We start from the raw sequence: 24,501 nt of genomic DNA on the forward strand, positions 1-24,501 counted from the left end.
TGGCATATCCGAGACGTGTTATAATGTCAATATCGAGAACGAATTAGAATTTCATTCATTTTAGATTGGGATTACGCCTAAGAATTTTAAAGCCATGTGATCTGTGTTTTAGATTTATATTTGACAAATTTCTTGATCTGTGGTTCAGTAATCAATTTGTTGCAGTAGTGAGCGTACTTCTGGTCGTTTTAATTTTACGCGTTGGTTTTGCGATAAAAACATTTTTATATCCCTTTTGTTCTCATGTATTAATTTATTTGCCTTATGTGCGTGTAAATTTGTCGAAATATATTTTATTTTTGTTCTAAATATACGAAAACCATGACAACTCAGTTTCGACGTGATGGTCATAAATTTATTCCAATAGAAATAGAAGAAAACAATATATATCCTGGAGTTCTTAAGATTCTACATGAAATCAGGCCGGAGTGGCCTCAGGATAAAATAAATTTTAAGGTACAAATATAATAATATTACCGTCCTATCTTTATACCATTGTTAATATCATATGTTATTTGCAGCTTTTTACGGACGGAATAACTAATAAATTAGTAGCCTGTCAAATACGTGATAAAACAGAAAAGAGTGACAACATAGTATTAGTTCGCATTTATGGAAATAAAACAGATTTATTAATTGATCGAACTGCTGAAGTAAGGTACAGTATTTAAATACATATTAATCCTTTTTTTTTAATGTGCACTTATTATCATAAATATTAAACTTATATAGTTTTTGAATCATGTTTTGTTTTCTATTTTGCAGAAACATTACTAGACTTCATTCACTTAATTTAGCACCAGAGATCTATGGAGTATTTAAAAATGGTCTTGCTTATGAATATTATCCAGGAATGACCTTGACTGTTGATAGTGTAACTGATGTCAAAATTGCTGCTTTAGTTGCTAAACAAATGGCTAAAATGCATAAAGTTGATTTAAATGCAGATGTAAGTATTTCTCTGAATTTCACTCTTAATTAATTATATTTTTAATAAATACATAGCTAATTGGTTAATTAGTTTAAAATTCATATAACACAAAGTATATTGTTGATTGGTTCCATGGCAGACATGACATTTCATTTGTTTATTAATGTTATTGTAAACTATAAATAATTGTGTTCATCATCAGAACCAACCAGAGTGCACTATAAGCACTACCTTAAATCTAAAAAAGTAGTCAACATGTTTAAGTCATTCATACTTGTGACAAGCATTATATTAACAACTCAATTAAAAAATATTTTAAATATTAGAAAAGAATTTTCTAACTCTCTTTAAATATGTATGTTTAGATCAGAACTATAAATAAAAAACTATAAATTAAATAGATGCACAAATAGGTTTTCACTTCACAAATATTACAATACTTTTTTTAGTTAATGTCTATAGCAAACAATAGCTCACATCATGTTTTATTAAGCATAATGATTTGTATCCTGGATTCAACTGTAGATATTTGTTGTGACCACATACAAGATTACAACAGTAGTTATATATTACATAGTTTTTTGTAATATGTAATCTCTGGAACCACTTAAATAATTTAAATTATTTCACAACTACTTTAATCACAGGATTTGCCGACTACGGACTATGCATTTAATTTAACGCATTTACACGGGAATTTATTACATTTGACGTTTCGATCGCTTTGATCAATCACGGGCCAAAATATCAACTGTCAATTTCATGTGATGCAGTCAATGTGATAAATTCGCGCGTATGTTCGCTTAAATTAAAACATTTCATATTTAATTATTATTATTTATGTCTTACTGTAAATAAATACCCAAATACATCAAGTGACCATAAAAATAAGGGAATAATTTTAGATTTTATTGTGTATTCAATATTAATTGAGTTTATATTATATTATCTCGAGGTTCAAAGGTTATCAATGTTGTTAGAAATTGAAGAAACATATTTAACAAAAGTTTAAATTTTATAGCGTATATTCCTACTACTATACGCTTGCATTGTGGTAAATGAATTTTCGTTCGCCGCAGATGATGCTTCTAAACGGATTGCTAAATTCATTACAATTTTGGGATATTCAAAATAAATGGATTTCTGTAACAATTTATTTTTCCTTCAGCGCTTAATTAAGACCTTCACGGGCTATGCAATGAAGACTTTTTTGACATAGTTTAAATAGATGTGTCAATAAAAATTATTAAGAATACATAAATAAATCTGAGATATTAAAGTGCTACTTTTTTTTTGTTTCAAGCTATTCGTCAATGTATATATTTATGTATGTATCAGCTTGTAATACGCACTGCTCATCCGAATCGGATGCACACTGGTGTAATGTCAACAGTTCTCAACTGTTGGTCGCGCTCGATCTCGTTGTTGTAGGTGCCTGTTAGTTTTCCAACTGTCGCATTAAAAAAAAAAAAAAAACGGACGGAAAAAACGGATTTTTTCAGATATTAATAATTTAGCTTTGGATTTCAATATGCTGCGAGGACGTCTAACAATTGCGTCCCATAGGTTTGCGTCCAATCCTAAAAAAATTTATTTTTTTTAATTTGCAGATTAAAAAAGAACCAATGATATGGGATAAAATCGAACAGTTTCTATGTTTAGTGCCAGAACCATTTACGGACCCAACAAAACAAACAAGGTAAGTGGTAAGGTTAAGGAGGTAACATAATCGAGACATGGAAAACCTAATATAGACGTTTTCTATATATTTTTAAAGAATTCTCTAACATATTATGAAATAAAGAATCCTAAGTCACAATCCGGTTCAAGGGACGAATTAAAATGCGTTTATTTATAATTTTGCATTAGTTATAGCGACTATCGTTAATTTTAAACTCAAGACCAGAGAAATTTCAAATTAACAAGTGTTAGGGGACGAGTCAATAGGAGTTTGATAAAAAATCGTGATTTATTTTATTAACAATGAAATGAATACAATTATTCACAAATTTTTATTTCGAAATGAAGTCCGTATTTTGAGGGTCAGTCTATGTCATGATATCAGACATTAACATGACGGAAGACTGGAATGCGAACGTACGCATATTTCAATTATCGCGTATATATAATTGACAGGTCTGAGTGTGATAAAAACTTCAAAATATAGAGGGTAGGCAAGCCCGGGCTTCAAACTATCGCATATTGATCAGCGAGATACTATTCCTTCAGCTTCAAATTAGCGAGAGCATACTGTACATAAATAAAAGTTATTATCGATTCGACATTTATAATCGATTTACGAATAAATAAATGAAGTAAAACTTTCATTTTAGATTCGTGTAGAAAAACGTGCAAATTGTATCAATCTATCTATCAATATTTGTCAATTCTATTTATTTTTTTAACTTAATATATATTTATTAACACTTCGTTATTAATTTAGTGAAATATAGTACAATTAAAATAATTAAATATAAAATCCTCCTTTACCAACTGGCGGCCTTATCGATTTCGGGCGATCACTTACAGGCAACCACTATGTGAATAAAAGAAGTGCAAAAATACATATGACGTATAGTTATTTAGACAAAACTAGTGGAACAATGCAAAGTAATTAAAATATACGTAAAAAGTGACAGTACATGAAAAAAGAAAAAGTGTACATGAGTCACGATAATTGATTCTTATGTCAAAAGTATTTTAGTTTTGACATACAGATAGGTCGCGCTAAGTGTCGACTCAACGTACAGGCGTCATAGCGCTAAGTTTTCCGAATATAACCCTTTACATTTTCGGTTCTAACAACCTCCCAAATAGTAAATTATCACTAAATAAATTCAAAACTCTCGTTAAACGTCAATTAATAAATAAAACTTTTTTATAAATTTTACGAATATTTAATGATCCTAATCCTTGGGATTGATTTGCTGCACATCAAACAATTTGTATGACTCAAAATTTGGCGATAAAAAAGAGTGGCGGAGAGTTCATTGCCAGTCCTTCTCGCCCGCTCTCTCTGACTTGCGACCTAAATGTCAATTGATGACGTTCATAAGTGTACTTGGTTTCCTATTAAAGTTATTCTGAGTTTCAGTTTGAATGGCGAAAATATTTTCATATAATTTTCTTTAACACTGTCGGCTTTTCCAACTGAAATTCTGTAACAAACTTATCTCCTGTAAATTAGGTGATTAAACCGTTTCTGATAACGACTATTAGTATTTTTCATTTGTTAACTGTTTTGTAACTTTTTATGTTACATTTGCTTGGATAATTTTCAAAAATATTTGTGCAAAATTGTAGCGAAATGGCTCTATATTAAGCTCTACATTTATCTATCTGCGCAATTCATTACTTCAATTACTTGTTTGTATGGTGAAGGAAAACATCGTCAGAAACTGGCATTAACTTTCGTAACGATGTTGTAATGTTTCCGAGTCAGTCCAGACTAGTTAAATTGTTTGAACAATATTAACTAATGGGTAACTAATGCCCTAAGGGGATTAACCGTGCCAGAACTACACCAAAGTACATATTTACTTCAAAATAATGAATAATAACATTTAATACAATAAAAACAGATTGAACAAGTTATTTCTTGACTCTTAACCTTAGATCTAAAGAGTTATAGGCTGATAACCTATATGCCTAAAAAGATCAAGTAACTGATAAAACCGTATTTTAATAACGTTTATTATTAAAGATAATTTCAATGTTATTAGATTGTTTTATCGTAAATTCACTCGTGACTTTTAACAGTTAAAACTAATCCATGATATAATGGATACCTAAAATACCACATATACAGTTGATTGTAATGCAAATGAAGTCTTCCGAAGCAACACCAAGCTAATCAAAATTGAATGCTAAAATTAGGTGCTTATAGTCTATATTTCTCTATATATCATGGTTTGCTGTATTAAAAACATTGGAAAATTGACATAAAAATAATAAAAGATAAAAATTCCGTTACAAAATGTTCATGGGAAACTCTGCCTTCAAATTAACAATCTTATTTAAATAAAGATTTGTAGATATATCCAGAATATTTTTAATGTATCATCTTTTTAGTTTAGTTTGTTTTTTTTGTCTTAATAACTGTGTATAACATGTATTTTTGCATTTCTTGCCTATCTTATGTAATTTAATACATTTTTTCTTTCTTTACTCACAGTGGTTGCCTGGAAGAGATCGCTCGAAAGCGATAAGGCCGCCAGTTGCCCTCCTTTTGATTTAATTATGTTCATTTTTTATATTGTAATGTAACGGAGTGTTAATAAATAAACATTTGGAAAATGACGTAATTAAGATTTTAAAATATAGAATAATGTCGGTAATAAAAATTGACTTATATTGGTTGTCAAATGCGTGCGTTCAGAAATTTATTTTGCGAAAATATGGAAAATATGTATATCAAGCTTTACAATTTTTTTTGTGTTACTTTCTCAATAAATTAGTAAATTTATTTACACTGTATTTATTGTATTAAATACAGTGTAAATAACTTTACTAATTTATTAAGAAAGTAACATTAAAAATGTTGTATATTTAAGTAGCATTATATATTTTCCTTATTTTACACAAAATAAATTTCTGAACGCACGCATTTGACAACTAATATATGTCAATTTTGATTACTGACGTTCTGTATTTTAAAATATAAATTCCGCCATTTTCCAAACTCATTCCCTTACTTTCATAAAATCATAAAAGTTCAGCTAATCTGTGACACGACCTTCATTGACTACGGTACGACGCGTCAGCTAGATCATAAATTATAGAAGTTTAATCAATAATTGTGATAGATTTTGTCATTACAGAAATATAGTTTATTGTTGTTTCATTTAAGCTTAAATTAGGTAAGAATCTCGGAATTCGAGATTCCCAGCTGTAAGTCTGTAAATACTTGTAAATTGACACCCTAAAAGTTGTCTCAAAAGCAAGGGTGTAAGCAACTATTAAATTTCAAGGTCAAAGGTCACAAAAATCCTTTTTTGCGCTTTTTTTTGCAAATATCTCATGTCCTATGGGTTTTTTGCTATTTGTATTTATTATCAATATTGTAGAATATAAAATTATCTACAAATTTTATTTAAACGTTTTTTTATACGATGAACCGTTTTCGAGATAGAGGGCGGAGAGCGCGCGGTCACAGCATCACTTCAGGTCAACCGGTGCCTCCGGTCACGCGTCATATATAGTTGATGAAAATCATTTTTAAAAGTTTTTGAGAAACTTACTGAACTTACTATAATGACTGGACTATTAGGATTACAGAGGTGTAAATTCAAAAGTTACGTATATAAGAAACGTATAAACATTCGTACACTGTACCCACAGATAGGTTGATGGATAGGTGATTTGATAAGAGATATCTAACATACATATATTCAAAAGATAATAATTATACCTTCATGTGTTTAAGTCTTCTTCATCTAATGACACAAATACTACTAGAACAAACATCGATGTCATCACACAGTGCGGAGTATTGACTGATAAGGCACGATAATATAATAAATAGTTTCTTCACGTTTACAAATTAACATTATACATATAATAATTATAAAAGCGTTTTATTTCAGATACTTTTAACATTTACATTTCTATCTCATTAATTCTAGATGTCCGTGTGCCCGTTTTTGGCAAAGGCCTGGTCCAAATCCCGGCATCTTTCACTCTCTACCCTGTACCACCGGCAGTTTCCTTGATCTGGTCTATCCACCTTCTAAATTGTCTTCCTGTCTTTTCGTTTCTTGTACCTTGGGCACCAGTACTTTCTTGCTCCACTTTCCTGTTCCACATACCATGTACCCAGCCCATTTCCACTTGTGACATCACATACATATATACAATAAACTTCATAAAAATGTATGCTTAAAAATACAATGTCATGTACAAATTTTACACACATACACATAGATTATAATAGAACATATAAATTATAACAAAAATATAGGCAAAAACTAAATAGAAACATACTATGTAGGCCAATGTTGGCCTAGTTTGACCGTGCTTCCTCTCAATTCTGAGGTCTTCCATTCGGATCACGACCGTGCACCAATGGATTCATTCTTAATGCGCATTTAATATTTCCCCGTAAGATGAAGAACATCGTGAGGAAACCAACATGCTTGAGAACCAAAAAGTCGACGGCGTGTGGCGGAGAGTGATAACCTACTTGCCTATTAAGAAATATGATCACAAAACAGATGTAGCACCTAATAATTAAGAGCGTAATAAACAACATGCCCTTGATGTTAAATAACACTTCAATTAATGTTTATGACATCTCAGATAAATATATTATGTTCCATTTAAGTAATAATAAAAACAAGTGGTGTCATGTGTTGGTCAATTGTCATTCTAATAGCGTGTAGGTGATCAGCCTCCTGTGCGTGACGCATGCCCGTCAACTTTTTGGGTCTTAGACATGTCTGCCTTCACCATACGAGCAAGTATGTGTTCGACTTCGATGTGGGAAGGACTGATGAGAAATAAAAACACTTTTTGAACGGATTAAAGCTATGTATTACTATTAAAACTTATAATTATTTTTCTTAACTTATAATTAGTATATCAACTTCGGGGCAATAAATACAGATAAAACAACTTTCTCTGCAGCTGTGATACTTTTGACATTCAACACCTTTTGTCTTCAGTCACCGTGACACGTCAGCGTGCGTGACGCTGAAAAGCACGCGAAACGTCAGTAAAAAATTTAAAATTTAGAATTATGTAAATAATTATAAGTTTTAATAATAGTACATAGCTTTAATCCGTTCAAAAAGTGTTTTTCTTAATGTGTAAAAGCTATTTTAACAAAAGACAGCTATATGCAACAGGACGGATGAGTCATGAATTTGGAACTTAAGCTTGTGTTTTATATGTATGTTAATCAATTGAAGTTGACGAAATATCTATTGAAAAAACTGTTTGTATAAATTGTTATATACCGCTGTAATGTAATTTTCTGTGGTCCAAATTCGGTGGCGGTTGTTGGAGGGATGTTCAAATATATGTTTAATGAAACACTTTGTTTGGAGCTGGCTTTAATTGTTTAAAACATGATATAACTAAAATTAAATTAGGAATAGTAGGGTTGCGGTGCTGGATTAACAAAAAACAAACTTGATTTATTGAAGAGTTCTTAATAAGTGACACTTATGTTACAGAATATTATCGGAAAATGTTAAAATACAATTTATGAGTGTGGTAAAAACTAAAAGACTTATTTTGGCTTCAAGTGTGCCGTAATTGCTTTTAGTTTCCGCTTCTAATTATTAACTAATATACATATCGCAGTAGAGTAGTTAAATCAGAGAGTTAATTGAATCTCTAGACAGTTAATTAAATATCGATATTCAATCAAGTCGCTAGCATTTTGATTTAAATGAAGCAGCGTCGAAAACGTTTAACTAACTGTCTGACCGAAAGCCAGCGTGTTGATTGACAATGTAAAATAAGACTCCGCCATGATTATTTCATTTGTTATTGTTATTTTGGTTTGATAGTGAAGAACTGAGAGCTTGGAAATTCCGTGTTTTGATTTATTGTAAATGGTTAGGTTAGTATTGCCTAGGAACGTTTAGGAAACTCGGTAAACGTTTCGTTCAGTCACTTGTCTGACGGAATTTTAGCGAGTTGATTGAATATAGATTTTTAATGAACTGTCTAGAGATTCAATTAACTCTCTGATTCAACTACTTTACTGCGACGTTTATAGATACGTTTGATTACGTTACTCCCGCCAATATTAAAAAAAAATTGTGGCTAGCCTTAATGTTAGTTTTCGTCGTTATTCCCGAACAACTAAATACTAACAAAAACATCTAAATGACATATGTAACACAACAATAACATTGATATGGTATTGCTTAGACACGTAGGTAAACTTATTTTGAGCAGTGTTGGCCGAGTGGCTTCAGCATGCGACTCATCCCTGAAATTCGTTCGATCCCCGGCTGTGCACCAATGGCTTTTGTTTCTGTGTATTTTATTTCGCGCACAGGAGGCTGATCACCTACTTGCCTATTAAATGACCATGCATCAGATACATCTATATGCCGAGGCACAGGCCCAGGCAGGTAGCGCCTGATTTATTATTAAACTTGAAACTTTTTTACCGGATTGAAGCTATGAATTAATCAATTATAAGTTTATAATAAAACATAGCTTCAATCCGAGAAAAATGAGTTTTCTTTCAATGTGTACCTAAAAGCTATGTTAACAAAAGACAATACTATTATTAAACTTATTCCATTAAATGAAATTACATTTGCACATTGAACCCGATGTTATTTGCATCGTTGGATAAAATCGCCGTATGATACAGTATTTACAGAATTGCATTTTGATAAAATTAAATGTCATCATTTATTTTGTGTGGCAATTTTAACACCACAAACATGTACACTACTGGAGATAGTAAATTTTGTTCAAACCATTTGTTTTTTTTTTAATTCATACGTCAATTGAATCGGCTTAGCTCCGAAAATTCAGATCATTAATCAAAACCAGTGTTGCCATGAAGAGAAAATTGGATTAGTTAGATATTGTTATCTGCAGGGCCGGATTTAGAGGTCTGAAGGCTTAGGGTCATCAAAAGAGTGGCCCTAAATTATTTCCAAATAAAATGAGAATTATTTCGACTCGACTTTTTAATCAATAATTTTGAAATCAAGTAGATTCTTTTAGTATTTAAGAAACAAATATATATCAAAAGAAAAGTTACTAGTCGGAATTTAAAACATTTTTTCCGAAGTCTTTTGTTGGGGCCCTGGGAGTGTCCTCTAAATCCCGTTATCTTTGAACCCCATAAGACATTAACTCAAATAATGTCTACGTTTGACGTGTATTCCAGTTGTATGCTGGTAGAGAAAACATTCCAAGCTGGTTTTAAAATTTCACACACAAAAATATTTTCATCTCAAAATTCATAAATCATAGTCACACTTTATCCGTGTTGTAGATTTGCAAATAGATTGGGAACAATATCGAGACTGCGGATAGAATTTGAAAGACTAAAATCGCACTTAATAAAGACAGAGAGCCCGATAGTGTTTGCTCACAATGATTTGCTTCTAGGAAACGTGATCCACAATGAATGTAAAGGGACTGTATCATTTATAGACTATGAATATGCGGCCTATAATTATCAAGCTTTTGATATAGCAAATCATTTCAACGAGTTTGTTGGTACGTATATTTGTTTGCCAAGTGTCTATTATCTATGGTTTATATACTGTTGTACAGTGATGCCAACTCCTACATAACTTCAAATATCGATTTAAAACCCTTTAAGTTTTTGTTGTACATTCGGTCTAAGAAGTAATTTCAAATATCCTAATAGGCTTAATATAAATTGTAATGCGTTTGTTAAATAAAATTATATAAAGTACAACCTAAAATTCCACCAAAATGAATGAAAACTAAAAATCACTAAGGCGTATTGATTTCCCCTACATTTGGGGGAAAACTCCCAAGTTGGCATCACTGTCAGTATTTATGTGACACAACAAAAAGTAATTGTATCACTGAAGCATATGACTGATGATTATTCTCTCTTATTATTGAATACCTTATAAAGCGCCCGAATAAATATAGCGCCTTTAGTCATGGTGTTGAATAGTGAACGTTTTTAAATTATTAAATAGTTTATGAACTTCAACAATTGCTAAAATCTGCAATATGTTTAGTTTTAACTAGGCTAAGGTCAACGGACTGGAGCATAGGCATCGGTAATTGAAGATGAGTTCGTTGCCATGGTAACCATTTGTCCATAGAAAACTAATAAAACATCTCACTCTTTAGAAGTTTTATAGCAGAGATTAAAAAAAAATCTATTTGCAGGATTGTCTTTGGACGACATTGACAATAATAGATACCCGAATAGAGAGTTTCAATTGTTTTGGATCAAGACGTATTTAAGCGAATATTTAGATACAAGTGATGAAGATGTCATCAAATCAAAAGCTGAAGAAATATATAGGGAAGTCCAAAGATTATCGCTGGCATCACATTTTATGTGGGGCATATGGTCGCTTGTCCAATTTGAGCATTCCAGTATTGATTTTGATTTTGGCAGGTAAGCGCTAATACAAGATATTATATTTGGTCCTCATCATTATAGTAATATTTCTACTATTGTACATGTCCTATAGAATTTTTTATTTAATTCTGGGGTTTACCAATACCTGCTTTAACACTCAAGTTTAGCTTGGCGTTGATTTATGGAACACTTGTGTATTATCTTCTAATAATGTTCACTAGGTAATAAAGTCGTTTCTCGCCAGTATATAACAATAGTCAAACTGATGGCGCGTTTTTATTCGATTGTCAAATGTCAATAGTGTCTTTTGTCATATGACAGTTACGCGCAGTGTTGCCAACTTGGGGGTTTTAATTCTAAATTTAAAGGGAATCAAGATGTCTAGGGTGCTTTTTTAAGACAAATGCAAGTACAATTTGTATTAATAGTCGAACCCAACCAACAAACTATAACTAATACCCGAAGATCTAAATAATAGCTACGACTAGAAAAGTACAGAACGCTCTAAAAATAACGTATAAAAAGAAAATGAGGAATAAGCAACAAAATATATGCCAAAAAAAGTAACGAAAAACTAAATGTATCATTAATACATATTATGAGCGGTTTTTGTCGATACTTAGGGGTATTTGAAGTTGATAGTATGGGGAATATTTTATAGAAGTTGGCATCACTAGTTACGTGACATAATCCAGAAATCAATTTCACCAATAACCGAGAATTTTGATAAAATATTTTGAAAGACAGGTCTAAAATCATGCTTGACCATTCTAATAAAAAACAAATTAATTCGTGAATTCCATATTTGTTTACAGATATGCTGACATTCGTCTAAGCAGATACTTTGAACTTAAAGACAAAATGCATTTGATCTAAATAAATAGCCCAGATACCACTACAAATACAAGATGAATTTTGATTATAATGTGTATTGTAATTATGTAATTATTATTTAATAAAGGAAATTTATTGTTTTAAATACTGTTTTACTTAGTAATACACTTAAAAATACGAATAATTTTTGGTACTCATTTTAAAGCCTACTATCTACATAAAGTCTTAAGTAGAACAAGTGTTTCTTCAAAAACTCGGGTTCCTGGTACCAAGAGGAGCTGTGCGACGGCGAAGGCTAATAGGAGGTTGATAGGAATACCAAGGATCAGAACTATTCTGTTGCACAAATACCCGTTAACAAAGACGTGCTTACTGAATGCTGTCTGAGTTTACTGATGTCACAGTAGCGATATTCTGCTTCTTTGTAAATAATTTTATTGTATATAATACTGATTGAAATGTATTATAAAATAGATCTTAACTCAAAGCCGTAAAGCCTTTACAATTGACTAAGAATTCAAAGTTAATGAAAGAACCTACCTAATATTGATTATGGTATTTGCGATGAGCTATAAAAACGATATAATAACAGTGTTGTTCTAGCGGCTTTAACCACTCACACCAGGGGTTTATGCGTTTGCATGAGACATGTTTGGATTTTTGTCTATTTTCACAATTAACACTTGCACTTGCTGCGTTAGTGAAAGTAAACGAGAGGAAATCAGTGTTGAGGACCAGAAATTTGACATGTGACACGCATAGAAAACTGATCAAACTTGTGTATACAAATAAAAAGTATGAAAGAAATAGATGAAATCTTCGCTCAACACATATTTACGGTTAGCTAGGGTAGCGCTTATTATTGTTAAATAAGTAGCAGGGAATTGTAGAAATGTTTTTGGGCATAAATGGGCAAATCAGGAATAAATATTTATCGCATTTGGTTGTTCGGTTAAGTCGTACGTCGTATAATAAATAGTTTATATTATTAACGAAACTGCACGAAGGTTAAGTTAGTTTTAGGAAAACCATAAATTCTAGAGTAAAGAAAAACAAATTATTTTTGACAATCCATTATTAAAAGATATCTATTGATAAAATTGTCGAAATATGGGTAAACATTTTGGAGATTTAGCATTTGTTCGGGGTATTGTTTATTATGCTTTATCACCTCACGAACAAAAACCATTCGCTGGGGCATTTAAAGATGGAATACCTAACATGTTTGCAAGATTTAGACAAAGCGGCTGGACTTGGTTGCCTGGTATGTTAAAGAAATAGATTCTCATGGGGCGGATGCGTAATTCATATAATTTATGGTATAATTTAAGACTTTCATTTACTGAGGGCGTCTCCATAAAACTGCAGATTCCTTTTTTATCATGTAATCTTTTTTAGAATTCATTTTTATTCCTTAATTCAATCAGTAAGTTAGGATCACGTTAAGTTTTCACTTGCTTCAAAATAATTCATATTTTCTTTTCTTAACATTGCTATATTTATATTCTAAGCTGTGATTTAAATTCCAATTATAATGGCGTCAAGCAGTATTTCCAATCGTGTGGCCACTCTCACGGGCGTTATTCAAAGATAATATAAATTTTATATTTTCTTTACATGTTTTGAAAATTTAGTTACCGTGTTAACAATTTCCTAGTAGTTTCTTCCCTCGAACCGTCTTTCTTTAGTAAAAAATATTTTTTTTAATATCAAAAGTTATGTATGTTATATAGGTCATAATAAATTTAAAAAGGTTAAGGTTGGCACAAAAATGGTTGGGAAATACTGAGCCGTACGGGATTACTTAAAAATTTCAAGGGTCCATGGTAATTGAGTCAAAAAATATTATAATAATAAATGTACGGTAATTAGTTCTTCGCGCTGCAGCTCTATCGAAAATAGTATGGCGAGTTTCTTGGCTTTTTAAAAAGTTTTGGTACAAGTGTTTTAAGGTGTCATATTTTAATTGAAGTGTAATAAATACATTTCTAAAAATAGTTGACTATTTTTCTTAGTAGATTCTGCTAATTAATTACTTTGTTTGTAGTGTTTCTAACGGGTATTGGAACTTATTACTGCGTTGAAGCGTCGCACAAGGCAGGACAGAAGAAAAACCCCAATGATTTCATTAACGAAGTTGATCCAAATGCTTAATATATAATAAATGCTATTTGTACCGTGTTAAATTGTTTGTTTATTAGCACCCCACACAAATGATTATTTGTTAGCAATAAGTTTATTACAGTATCCAAGAGATTCTTTAATTTATAAAAGGGGGGGGGGGCAAACGAGCCTGCGGGATGCCCAAAAAGGGCAGCCATCGCAGCCCATAGACACCCATTTTTTGTGGGTGCGTTGCCGGCCTTTGAACTTGTGTTGATCTCGGCTCTGTTGATCTCTTTTATATTACCAGATGCCTGACGTCAAGTTTTATCTTCTGCTCGGTATCCTCGCTATGTTTATTAACCGTACGAATGTTTAGCTCAAGGACATTATGTCAATGTTCGAACATTAAGCGAAAGCGCATCTTATGTAATAGTTGTTACTTACGCGAAATGAAAGTGTTTTGTACGCTTTCTCAATGGATCCTTGTTGTTAAGGACCTTGGATAAAGGCTGTTTTTAATCGTTATTCTTACTGCAGTATTCAAAATCAAATTCAAACTCAAAATAACTATTTATATAGGTAACCAAGTACATGAAAGTTATGAAAGAGAAATGTTGTTAAATTGATTCTAAATTTACATTTACTATCAGTTCGCAAGTCAAGAGCGTAGAGCGGGCAGGAAACTCCACTACTCTTTTTAATCGCCATGTTTTGAGTCATACAAATTGTCTGGAGCCAATCAATCACAAGCATTAAAAGCATTTGAATAATCCTCAGATTTATAAAAAGCTATTAAAGCTTTAACTATTGCGTTAGGTTCAACGAGACTTTTGAATTTATGTAGTGATAATTGTCTAATTTCGCTTGTGATATTGTTGTAAACGAATACTAATTCCATATAAGGAGTGGTTTATCGTCTGGAGCCGTAACCTTAAATAAGTTCTGTTTCAAGTATTATACTGTTGAATGTCACAATTTGTTTTAAAAACTTTATATTTTTTGTACATACAAGGCTTCAGGATTATATTCAAAGTCAAAGTAAAAAATCATTTATTCATGTCGGTAACACAATGTATACTTGAACGTCAAACAAAGAAATATAAATATTTCTAATCGTACATTTACTGCCAGTTCTCAAATCAAGGGCGTAGAACGGAAGAGAAGAACTGGCAAAAAGCTCTTCGCCACTCTTTTTAATCGCCAAGTTTTTTTGTTGTGGTCTAATACATTTTAAGTTGTAAGTTATTTACATTAAACCAGTTAACTATCCAGAGATAGAATTGTATACATCATGATTGCTCTTATAGACCGCATTATCTTCTAGGTAAACGTAATAAAACTTCGTCCTGCGTTTCAATCCGAAACCATTATTTTGAATTAGTAAGGAAAGGGCTGATCTCGTATGAATGCCCATTAAAGCATGTGCACTCATAACCAGAGTATGATGTATTATTTTGTATAGAATTTAAATTGTCTATGGGTTCGTTACAGATAAGGATTCAAAGTAACATATTGAGTAGTTTGTAGCCGGAATCGCGTTAACTTATACTGACCGTTAATTATTAAATACCTTTTCGAACTCAGTCAGGGTCTTCGTGCCAGTAAATATCAGAACGGATGAGGGGCGGTGATAAGTACGAGGTCTAGGTTGGTGGAAAAATACAACATCCTTCCTCAAGTTTTCGTACTGAAAACTTCAAGTTCGCGACGTCAGATGTACTGTTAATTCCATTCGCGATTACGACCATAACATGATTGCAAATCACGTTATTGTCACGGTTATTTAAATAATTACAGTGAAATTGTAAGTATTATATTGTAATATAGATAAATTAAAATTAATCATCCATGTTGACGACATTAGTTTCAAGAGAAAAAAATACCTTTATAAGACAATTGACATAAGCACGTAATAAGTACAACACCAACGTAACGTTGCCATTCTTTAAGATAGTGGTAGGCTGTTCTATTAAAGGCATCTAGGTCGTATAGATTAGGAAATACCTGGATTGACAGCATCATTGGTACAGGTACCGGCAAACTTCTTGAGCATTAAACAAGGGTGTGGGGGAAAGTTTGCGCATCCAGTTTGCCAATCACGTTTAAGTCACTCCCCCCTTCCCAGTGATACCTATCGCTTCTGCGCAGGCAAGAACATTTGTTCAAGATGCTTGCCGGTATGTGTAGTAGTACAAAAACTGTCTTAAATAAGCGCTTTGTCGTGAAACGCCAAGGAAAGGGTGAATTTATATAGAACATTATGATTATTACGCTGCGTGCAATTCAATACTTAGTACATAACATTCTCATTGCAGTGGCGTTATTGGAGTTTACTCCTTAAGAAACGATTTGAGTTATAAGACCCGGTACGGAAATTTTATGAGGAGTAAAATCAAGTGTAACACGAAAAGTTGAGGCGTTACGTAGAAAGAGACAAACATATATACCTGTAGGATTGAACCTGTAAAAGAATGATTCCATCTCATTCTCTCTCTAAAATTGGATTTGTATAAATTGAACACAATTATTATTGTTATTATTATTTATATTGTTTTGTAACATACTTTATGTAATACGCTTTATTGAAGTAATATAAATAATCCGAATAATTACAGATATATGTTTGTTTCTCTTATCATTTTAGCAGATGCGTTCATTTACCCTTTTTTTCTATTCGATATATATCATAATTATCGTCCGTAAGCAGTAAACTCCAATCGTGCGTAGTAGCTGACACACACACACACACATTTTTTATCTATAATCACTCAGTTTATCTTGATTTTCTTCCTTCTGACATTTAAGTATTTTAATTACCACGAAGCGTGACTAAATTAACGTAATTAATTACGATTGGAAAGAATCTGAAAGAATTCAATACGACCTATGTATTTTTTTATCAATGGCTAAATGATTAATGTTTACTTTAATTTAATTAATTTGATAATAAAAATGGACCTCACCCGGGGCTTATTTATTTTATTCACGGCATTAGAAAAATCAACGCAATACATGTATATCAATGATAAGTGTATACAACACAACATTTGATGGGAAATATTACAATAATAAACGAGAAAATCAATAATACAATAAGCTAGATTATGAGATACAAATATAAAAACAGATATGCAATTGCGATTGATATTGGCGACCAAACAATGGCTGCAGCATCTTATGCCTGAGGACATTGAGACTGTCATAAAAAGGAACATCCTTGGATGTCCTCAAAGCGTCGTTTACTGTAGATAGAGATTTGATTAGAGGAGTGACAGAAGAGTAAAATAGGTCTGACGTGTTCCTCTCCAAGAAGAAATTGACTTGTTTGGTAAATCTGCCAATTTATTTAAAATTTAGTAAACAAATTGTCGTTTAGGCTGGATTGCTAATGTATATGTAATAATAAAAATTTAAAAAATACCTTTAATGTTGTTTAATGCTAAATATAATATAAATTTATTCCCTTATATAATATTTATTCCCTATCTATACCTATTATTTACCGACAAACGGTTATTTACTTATTAATTCCTTCGACAAAGGTCTCTAGATTTTTCACAGTTTTATGGCGGTGCTACTCTCGAGGGAAACGAAAGAGCCGAGCCTATCGTTATATCACCCGTTCATCTCCACTTTAGCTTTCAGTATGTGGTGTATGCGTCTTTAAATTTTGTTTTCATTTTAGTATCGCTGAATTTTATTTTGTTGTATCCGTTTGGATGGCGCTCTGGATAGTTTAAATTCACAAGTCAACCCGGCAGATAGCGCTGCAGTCCGCTGGTAAGGTATATTTTTTATAGAAACGGGGCAAACCTTATGTGCTACCGCCGCCCATGGACACACTCAGTGCCAGAGAGCTCGCGAGCGCGTTGCTGGCCTTTAAATAATTGATAATCTTCTCCATCAACCTTCGTGCTCTTTTATATAATGTATGCAAAATTATCATTAATTCCGAACCGATTTTAAGTAGGTATTTATTAGTCGTTTCAGAAATAATGTTCGTAAAGGTTTCGTTATTTATTCACTTTTTTACAAGTTAGTAAATAATAGTTCTTTTGGTTCGGCCTTGTAAAATAAGTATTACAATTCAATGGAGCACTCATTGTTTGTATGACATTGCTTTAACGTAAAAACATCGTTTGTGGTTTTGTTTACTTTTCCAAGGTTTTCTTCCACTTGATTTATTTCGAATAGTTTTTTACGTTACCATTGTCATAAATAACAAAATTAGACTTCCCAATGCGAGTACTCTAGAAATTAAATTATACAGAATACATTATTTTGAAGGCTAGATAATCGTTTCCATTATTACCTGTCTAATACGTAAATAAATCATGAAAATCTGTGGAATGTATTTTTTTAAACTATCACTTTAAAAAGCAACTGGCATCTGTCAAACTTCACAGCATGGATTCACGGTTTTGTCTCCATAGATAGTAATTCTTCAGTACGAGTATGGTTACGGGTTTTCCTATGCAAAGCGTGTCGGATAATAATAAATAAAAAAAAATATGTGTTTATTCATTTTAAGTACATATGCCTAACCTGTGTCAGGGTTTCCAGCTCTTTCATAACAAACTTAATTATACATTCCTTAAAATATTTTTCTATATATAATTTAGTTACATCTTTTATTTTTTATCGTTATTGATTTTTAACTATTATCAACACGCTTGAGTGCAAATGTGTGAGTGAGTGAGTGAATGAATAGTGTGTAACTACATACTAGGTCTCAGTTCATGAGCCAGTCCTTAAGTCGTATTTTTAGATTGTAGACGGTGAGCGGGTAGACGTTAAACAGCCTATTTAATAAACTACTTAATAAATAATAAACGTGACAAATGTGTAAATTTTATCGTAATAATGCGTTTAGGCTGTTGACGTACACTGCTGGACATAGGCCACTCATCTGTCCACCTAGTAGGAGCTTGTCCAGCGCTTTACGAAAAATAAATGTATACTTACAATGGTGCTACAACCTTTTAGATAGGTAATCGATACTGTGCCTGAAAGACCCCTACGCCCGACATGCGTGAAGATGTATGTCTCAAAAACTACTAAATTGATTTTGATGAAACACAGCACAGCCGAATTAGGTTTGACGTATTTAATAATTGCTAATGATATTTTCCTTTCGTAAATATTTAAACTTAATACACGTACAATATATAATATATATGTTTAGTATAATTGTTTTCGTGGTATATAAAATAAATCAAAAATGGCGCTAAAACCATTTTAGGTCTGGGCCTCAGATTTTTGTATGTTTCATGATCATTTGTAAATCGAATAGGCCATCAGCCATCTGTGCCTGACACACGCCTTCGACCTTTTGGATCTAAGGCTAGCTTCACAGTGATGCCCTTCACCGTTCAAGCTAATATTAAATGCGTGCATAGAAAGAAAATCCATTAGTGCACAGCCGGGGATCGAACCTACGACCTCAGGAATGAGAGTCGCACGCTGAAGCCACTAGGCCAACACTGCTCTGTTGTACAGTAGAACCCGTTTAACACGATCACGCTTAATACGATTTCTCGTAAAATACGCCACTTTATGCCAGTTTCTGTAACTTCAGACTTATTTTCATACATTTCTTAACGCTTAATACGATTTCTCGTAAAATACGCCACTTTATGCCAGTTTCTGTAACTTCAGACTTATTTTCATACATTTCTTAACGCTTAATTCGATTTCTCGTAAAATACGCCACTTTATGCCAGTTTCTGTAACTTCAGACTTATTTTCATACATTTCTTAACGCTTAATACGATTTCTCGTAAAATACGCCACTTTATGCCAGTTTCTGTAACTTCAGACTTATTTTCATACATTTCTTAACGCTTAATACGATTTCTCGTAAAATACGCCACTTTATGCCAGTTTCTGTAACTTCAGACTTATTTTCATACATTTCTTAACGCTTAATTCGATTTCTCGTAAAATACGCCACTTTATGCCAGTTTCTGTAACTTCAGACTTATTTTCATACATTTCTTAACGCTTAATACGATTTCTCGTAAAATACGCCACTTTATGCCAGTTTCTGTAACTTCAGACTTATTTTCATACATTTCTTAACGCTTAATACGATTTCTCGTAAAATACGCCACTTTATGCCAGTTTCTGTAACTTCAGACTTATTTTCATACATTTCTTAACGCTTAATACGATTTCTCGTAAAATACGCCACTTTATGCCAGTTTCTGTAACTTCAGACTTATTTTCATACATTTCTTAACGCTTAATACGATTTCTCGTAAAATACGCCACTTTATGCCAGTTTCTGTAACTTCAGACTTATTTTCATACATTTCTTAACGCTTAATACGATTTCTCGTAAAATACGCCACTTTATGCCAGTTTCTGTAACTTCAGACTTATTTTCATACATTTCTTAACGCTTAATACGATTTCTCGTAAAATACGCCACTTTATGCCAGTTTCTGTAACTTCAGACTTATTTTCATACATTTCTTAACGCTTAATACGATTTCTCGTAAAATACGCCACTTTATGCCAGTTTCTGTAACTTCAGACTTATTTTCATACATTTCTTAACGCTTAATTCGATTTCTCGTAAAATACGCCACTTTATGCCAGTTTCTGTAACTTCAGACTTATTTTCATACATTTCTTAACGCTTAATACGATTTCTCGTAAAATACGCCACTTTATGCCAGTTTCTGTAACTTCAGACTTATTTTCATACATTTCTTAACGCTTAATACGATTTCTCGTAAAATACGCCACTTTATGCCAGTTTCTGTAACTTCAGACTTATTTTCATACATTTCTTAACGCTTAATACGATTTCTCGTAAAATACGCCACTTTATGCCAGTTTCTGTAACTTCAGACTTATTTTCATACATTTCTTAACGCTTAATTCGATTTCTCGTAAAATACGCCACTTTATGCCAGTTTCTGTAAATTCAGACTTATTTTCATACATTTCTTAACGCTTAATACGATTTCTCGTAAAATACGCCACTTTATGCCAGTTTCTGTAACTTCAGACTTATTTTCATACATTTCTTAACGCTTAATACGATTTCTCGTAAAATACGCCACTTTATGCCAGTTTCTGTAACTTCAGACTTATTTTCATACATTTCTTAACGCTTAATACGATTTCTCGTAAAATACGCCACTTTATGCCAGTTTCTGTAACTTCAGACTTATTTTCATACATTTCTTAACGCTTAATACGATTTCTCGTAAAATACGCCACTTTATGCCAGTTTCTGTAACTTCAGACTTATTTTCATACATTTCTTAACGCTTAATACGATTTCTCGTAAAATACGCCACTTTATGCCAGTTTCTGTAACTTCAGACTTATTTTCATACATTTCTTAACGCTTAATACGATTTCTCGTAAAATACGCCACTTTATGCCAGTTTCTGTAACTTCAGACTTATTTTCATACATTTCTTAACGCTTAATACGATTTCTCGTAAAATACGCCACTTTATGCCAGTTTCTGTAACTTCAGACTTATTTTCATACATTTCTTAACGCTTAATACGATTTCTCGTAAAATACGCCACTTTATGCCAGTTTCTGTAACTTCAGACTTATTTTCATACATTTCTTAACGCTTAATTCGATTTCTCGTAAAATACGCCACTTTATGCCAGTTTCTGTAAATTCAGACTTATTTTCATACATTTCTTAACGCTTAATACGATTTCTCGTAAAATACGCCACTTTATGCCAGTTTCTGTAACTTCAGACTTATTTTCATACATTTCTTAACGCTTAATACGATTTCTCGTAAAATACGCCACTTTATGCCAGTTTCTGTAACTTCAGACTTATTTTCATACATTTCTTAACGCTTAATACGATTTCTCGTAAAATACGCCACTTTATGCCAGTTTCTGTAACTTCAGACTTATTTTCATACATTTCTTAACGCTTAATACGATTTCTCGTAAAATACGCCACTTTATGCCAGTTTCTGTAACTTCAGACTTATTTTCATACATTTCTTAACGCTTAATACGATTTCTCGTAAAATACGCCACTTTATGCCAGTTTCTGTAACTTCAGACTTATTTTCATACATTTCTTAACGCTTAATACGATTTCTCGTAAAATACGCCACTTTATGCCAGTTTCTGTAACTTCAGACTTATTTTCATACATTTCTTAACGCTTAATACGATTTCTCGTAAAATACGCCACTTTATGCCAGTTTCTGTAACTTCAGACTTATTTTCATACATTTCTTAACGCTTAATACGATTTCTCGTAAAATACGCCACTTTATGCCAGTTTCTGTAACTTCAGACTTATTTTCATACATTTCTTAACGCTTAATACGATTTCTCGTAAAATACGCCACTTTATGCCAGTTTCTGTAACTTCAGACTTATTTTCATACATTTCTTAACGCTTAATACGATTTCTCGTAAAATACGCCACTTTATGCCAGTTTCTGTAACTTCAGACTTATTTTCATACATTTCTTAACGCTTAATACGATTTCTCGTAAAATACGCCACTTTATGCCAGTTTCTGTAACTTCAGACTTATTTTCATACATTTCTTAACGCTTAATACGATTTCTCGTAAAATACGCCACTTTATGCCAGTTTCTGTAACTTCAGACTTATTTTCATACATTTCTTAACGCTTAATTCGATTTCTCGTAAAATACGCCACTTTATGCCAGTTTCTGTAACTTCAGACTTATTTTCATACATTTCTTAACGCTTAATACGATTTCTCGTAAAATACGCCACTTTATGCCAGTTTCTGTAACTTCAGACTTATTTTCATACATTTCTTAACGCTTAATACGATTTCTCGTAAAATACGCCACTTTATGCCAGTTTCTGTAACTTCAGACTTATTTTCATACATTTCTTAACGCTTAATACGATTTCTCGTAAAATACGCCACTTTATGCCAGTTTCTGTAACTTCAGACTTATTTTCATACATTTCTTAACGCTTAATTCGATTTCTCGTAAAATACGCCACTTTATGCCAGTTTCTGTAAATTCAGACTTATTTTCATACATTTCTTAACGCTTAATACGATTTCTCGTAAAATACGCCACTTTATGCCAGTTTCTGTAACTTCAGACTTATTTTCATACATTTCTTAACGCTTAATACGATTTCTCGTAAAATACGCCACTTTATGCCAGTTTCTGTAACTTCAGACTTATTTTCATACATTTCTTAACGCTTAATACGATTTCTCGTAAAATACGCCACTTTATGCCAGTTTCTGTAACTTCAGACTTATTTTCATACATTTCTTAACGCTTAATACGATTTCTCGTAAAATACGCCACTTTATGCCAGTTTCTGTAACTTCAGACTTATTTTCATACATTTCTTAACGCTTAATACGATTTCTCGTAAAATACGCCACTTTATGCCAGTTTCTGTAACTTCAGACTTATTTTCATACATTTCTTAACGCTTAATACGATTTCTCGTAAAATACGCCACTTTATGCCAGTTTCTGTAACTTCAGACTTATTTTCATACATTTCTTAACGCTTAATACGATTTCTCGTAAAATACGCCACTTTATGCCAGTTTCTGTAACTTCAGACTTATTTTCATACATTTCTTAACGCTTAATACGATTTCTCGTAAAATACGCCACTTTATGCCAGTTTCTGTAACTTCAGACTTATTTTCATACATTTCTTAACGCTTAATACGATTTCTCGTAAAATACGCCACTTTATGCCAGTTTCTGTAACTTCAGACTTATTTTCATACATTTCTTAACGCTTAATACGATTTCTCGTAAAATACGCCACTTTATGCCAGTTTCTGTAACTTCAGACTTATTTTCATACATTTCTTAACGCTTAATACGATTTCTCGTAAAATACGCCACTTTATGCCAGTTTCTGTAACTTCAGACTTATTTTCATACATTTCTTAACGCTTAATACGATTTCTCGTAAAATACGCCACTTTATGCCAGTTTCTGTAACTTCAGACTTATTTTCATACATTTCTTAACGCTTAATACGATTTCTCGTAAAATACGCCACTTTATGCCAGTTTCTGTAACTTCAGACTTATTTTCATACATTTCTTAACGCTTAATACGATTTCTCGTAAAATACGCCACTTTATGCCAGTTTCTGTAACTTCAGACTTATTTTCATACATTTCTTAACGCTTAATACGATTTCTCGTAAAATACGCCACTTTATGCCAGTTTCTGTAACTTCAGACTTATTTTCATACATTTCTTAACGCTTAATACGATTTCTCGTAAAATACGCCACTTTATGCCAGTTTCTGTAACTTCAGACTTATTTTCATACATTTCTTAACGCTTAATACGATTTCTCGTAAAATACGCCACTTTATGCCAGTTTCTGTAACTTCAGACTTATTTTCATACATTTCTTAACGCTTAATACGATTTCTCGTAAAATACGCCACTTTATGCCAGTTTCTGTAACTTCAGACTTATTTTCATACATTTCTTAACGCTTAATACGATTTCTCGTAAAATACGCCACTTTATGCCAGTTTCTGTAACTTCAGACTTATTTTCATACATTTCTTAACGCTTAATACGATTTCTC

At 32.2% G+C, this 24,501-nt stretch overlaps 2 protein-coding genes across 2 annotated transcripts; both read left to right on the plus strand.

The window, feature by feature from the left end:
- The first annotated feature begins 137 nt into the window (after nt 1–137).
- LOC123715416 (ethanolamine kinase) lies at nt 138–11,961 on the plus strand. The gene is made up of 7 exons (XM_045670411.1): nt 138–456; nt 522–658; nt 766–949; nt 2,542–2,630; nt 9,903–10,129; nt 10,784–11,018; nt 11,798–11,961. The coding sequence occupies exons 1-7, from the start codon at nt 322–324 to the stop codon at nt 11,856–11,858; spliced, it is 1,068 nt and encodes a 355-aa protein (XP_045526367.1). The 5' UTR covers nt 138–321; the 3' UTR covers nt 11,859–11,961.
- A 922-nt stretch (nt 11,962–12,883) lies between these two features.
- LOC123715065 (cytochrome b-c1 complex subunit 8-like) lies at nt 12,884–13,997 on the plus strand. The gene is made up of 2 exons (XM_045669882.1): nt 12,884–13,080; nt 13,864–13,997. The coding sequence occupies exons 1-2, from the start codon at nt 12,927–12,929 to the stop codon at nt 13,968–13,970; spliced, it is 261 nt and encodes an 86-aa protein (XP_045525838.1). The 5' UTR covers nt 12,884–12,926; the 3' UTR covers nt 13,971–13,997.
- Nucleotides 13,998–24,501: the final 10,504 nt, after the last annotated feature.

Source organism: Pieris brassicae, chromosome 10 (assembly GCF_905147105.1).
Source record: "Pieris brassicae chromosome 10, ilPieBrab1.1, whole genome shotgun sequence".
Lineage (NCBI taxonomy): Eukaryota > Metazoa > Arthropoda > Insecta > Lepidoptera > Pieridae > Pieris > Pieris brassicae.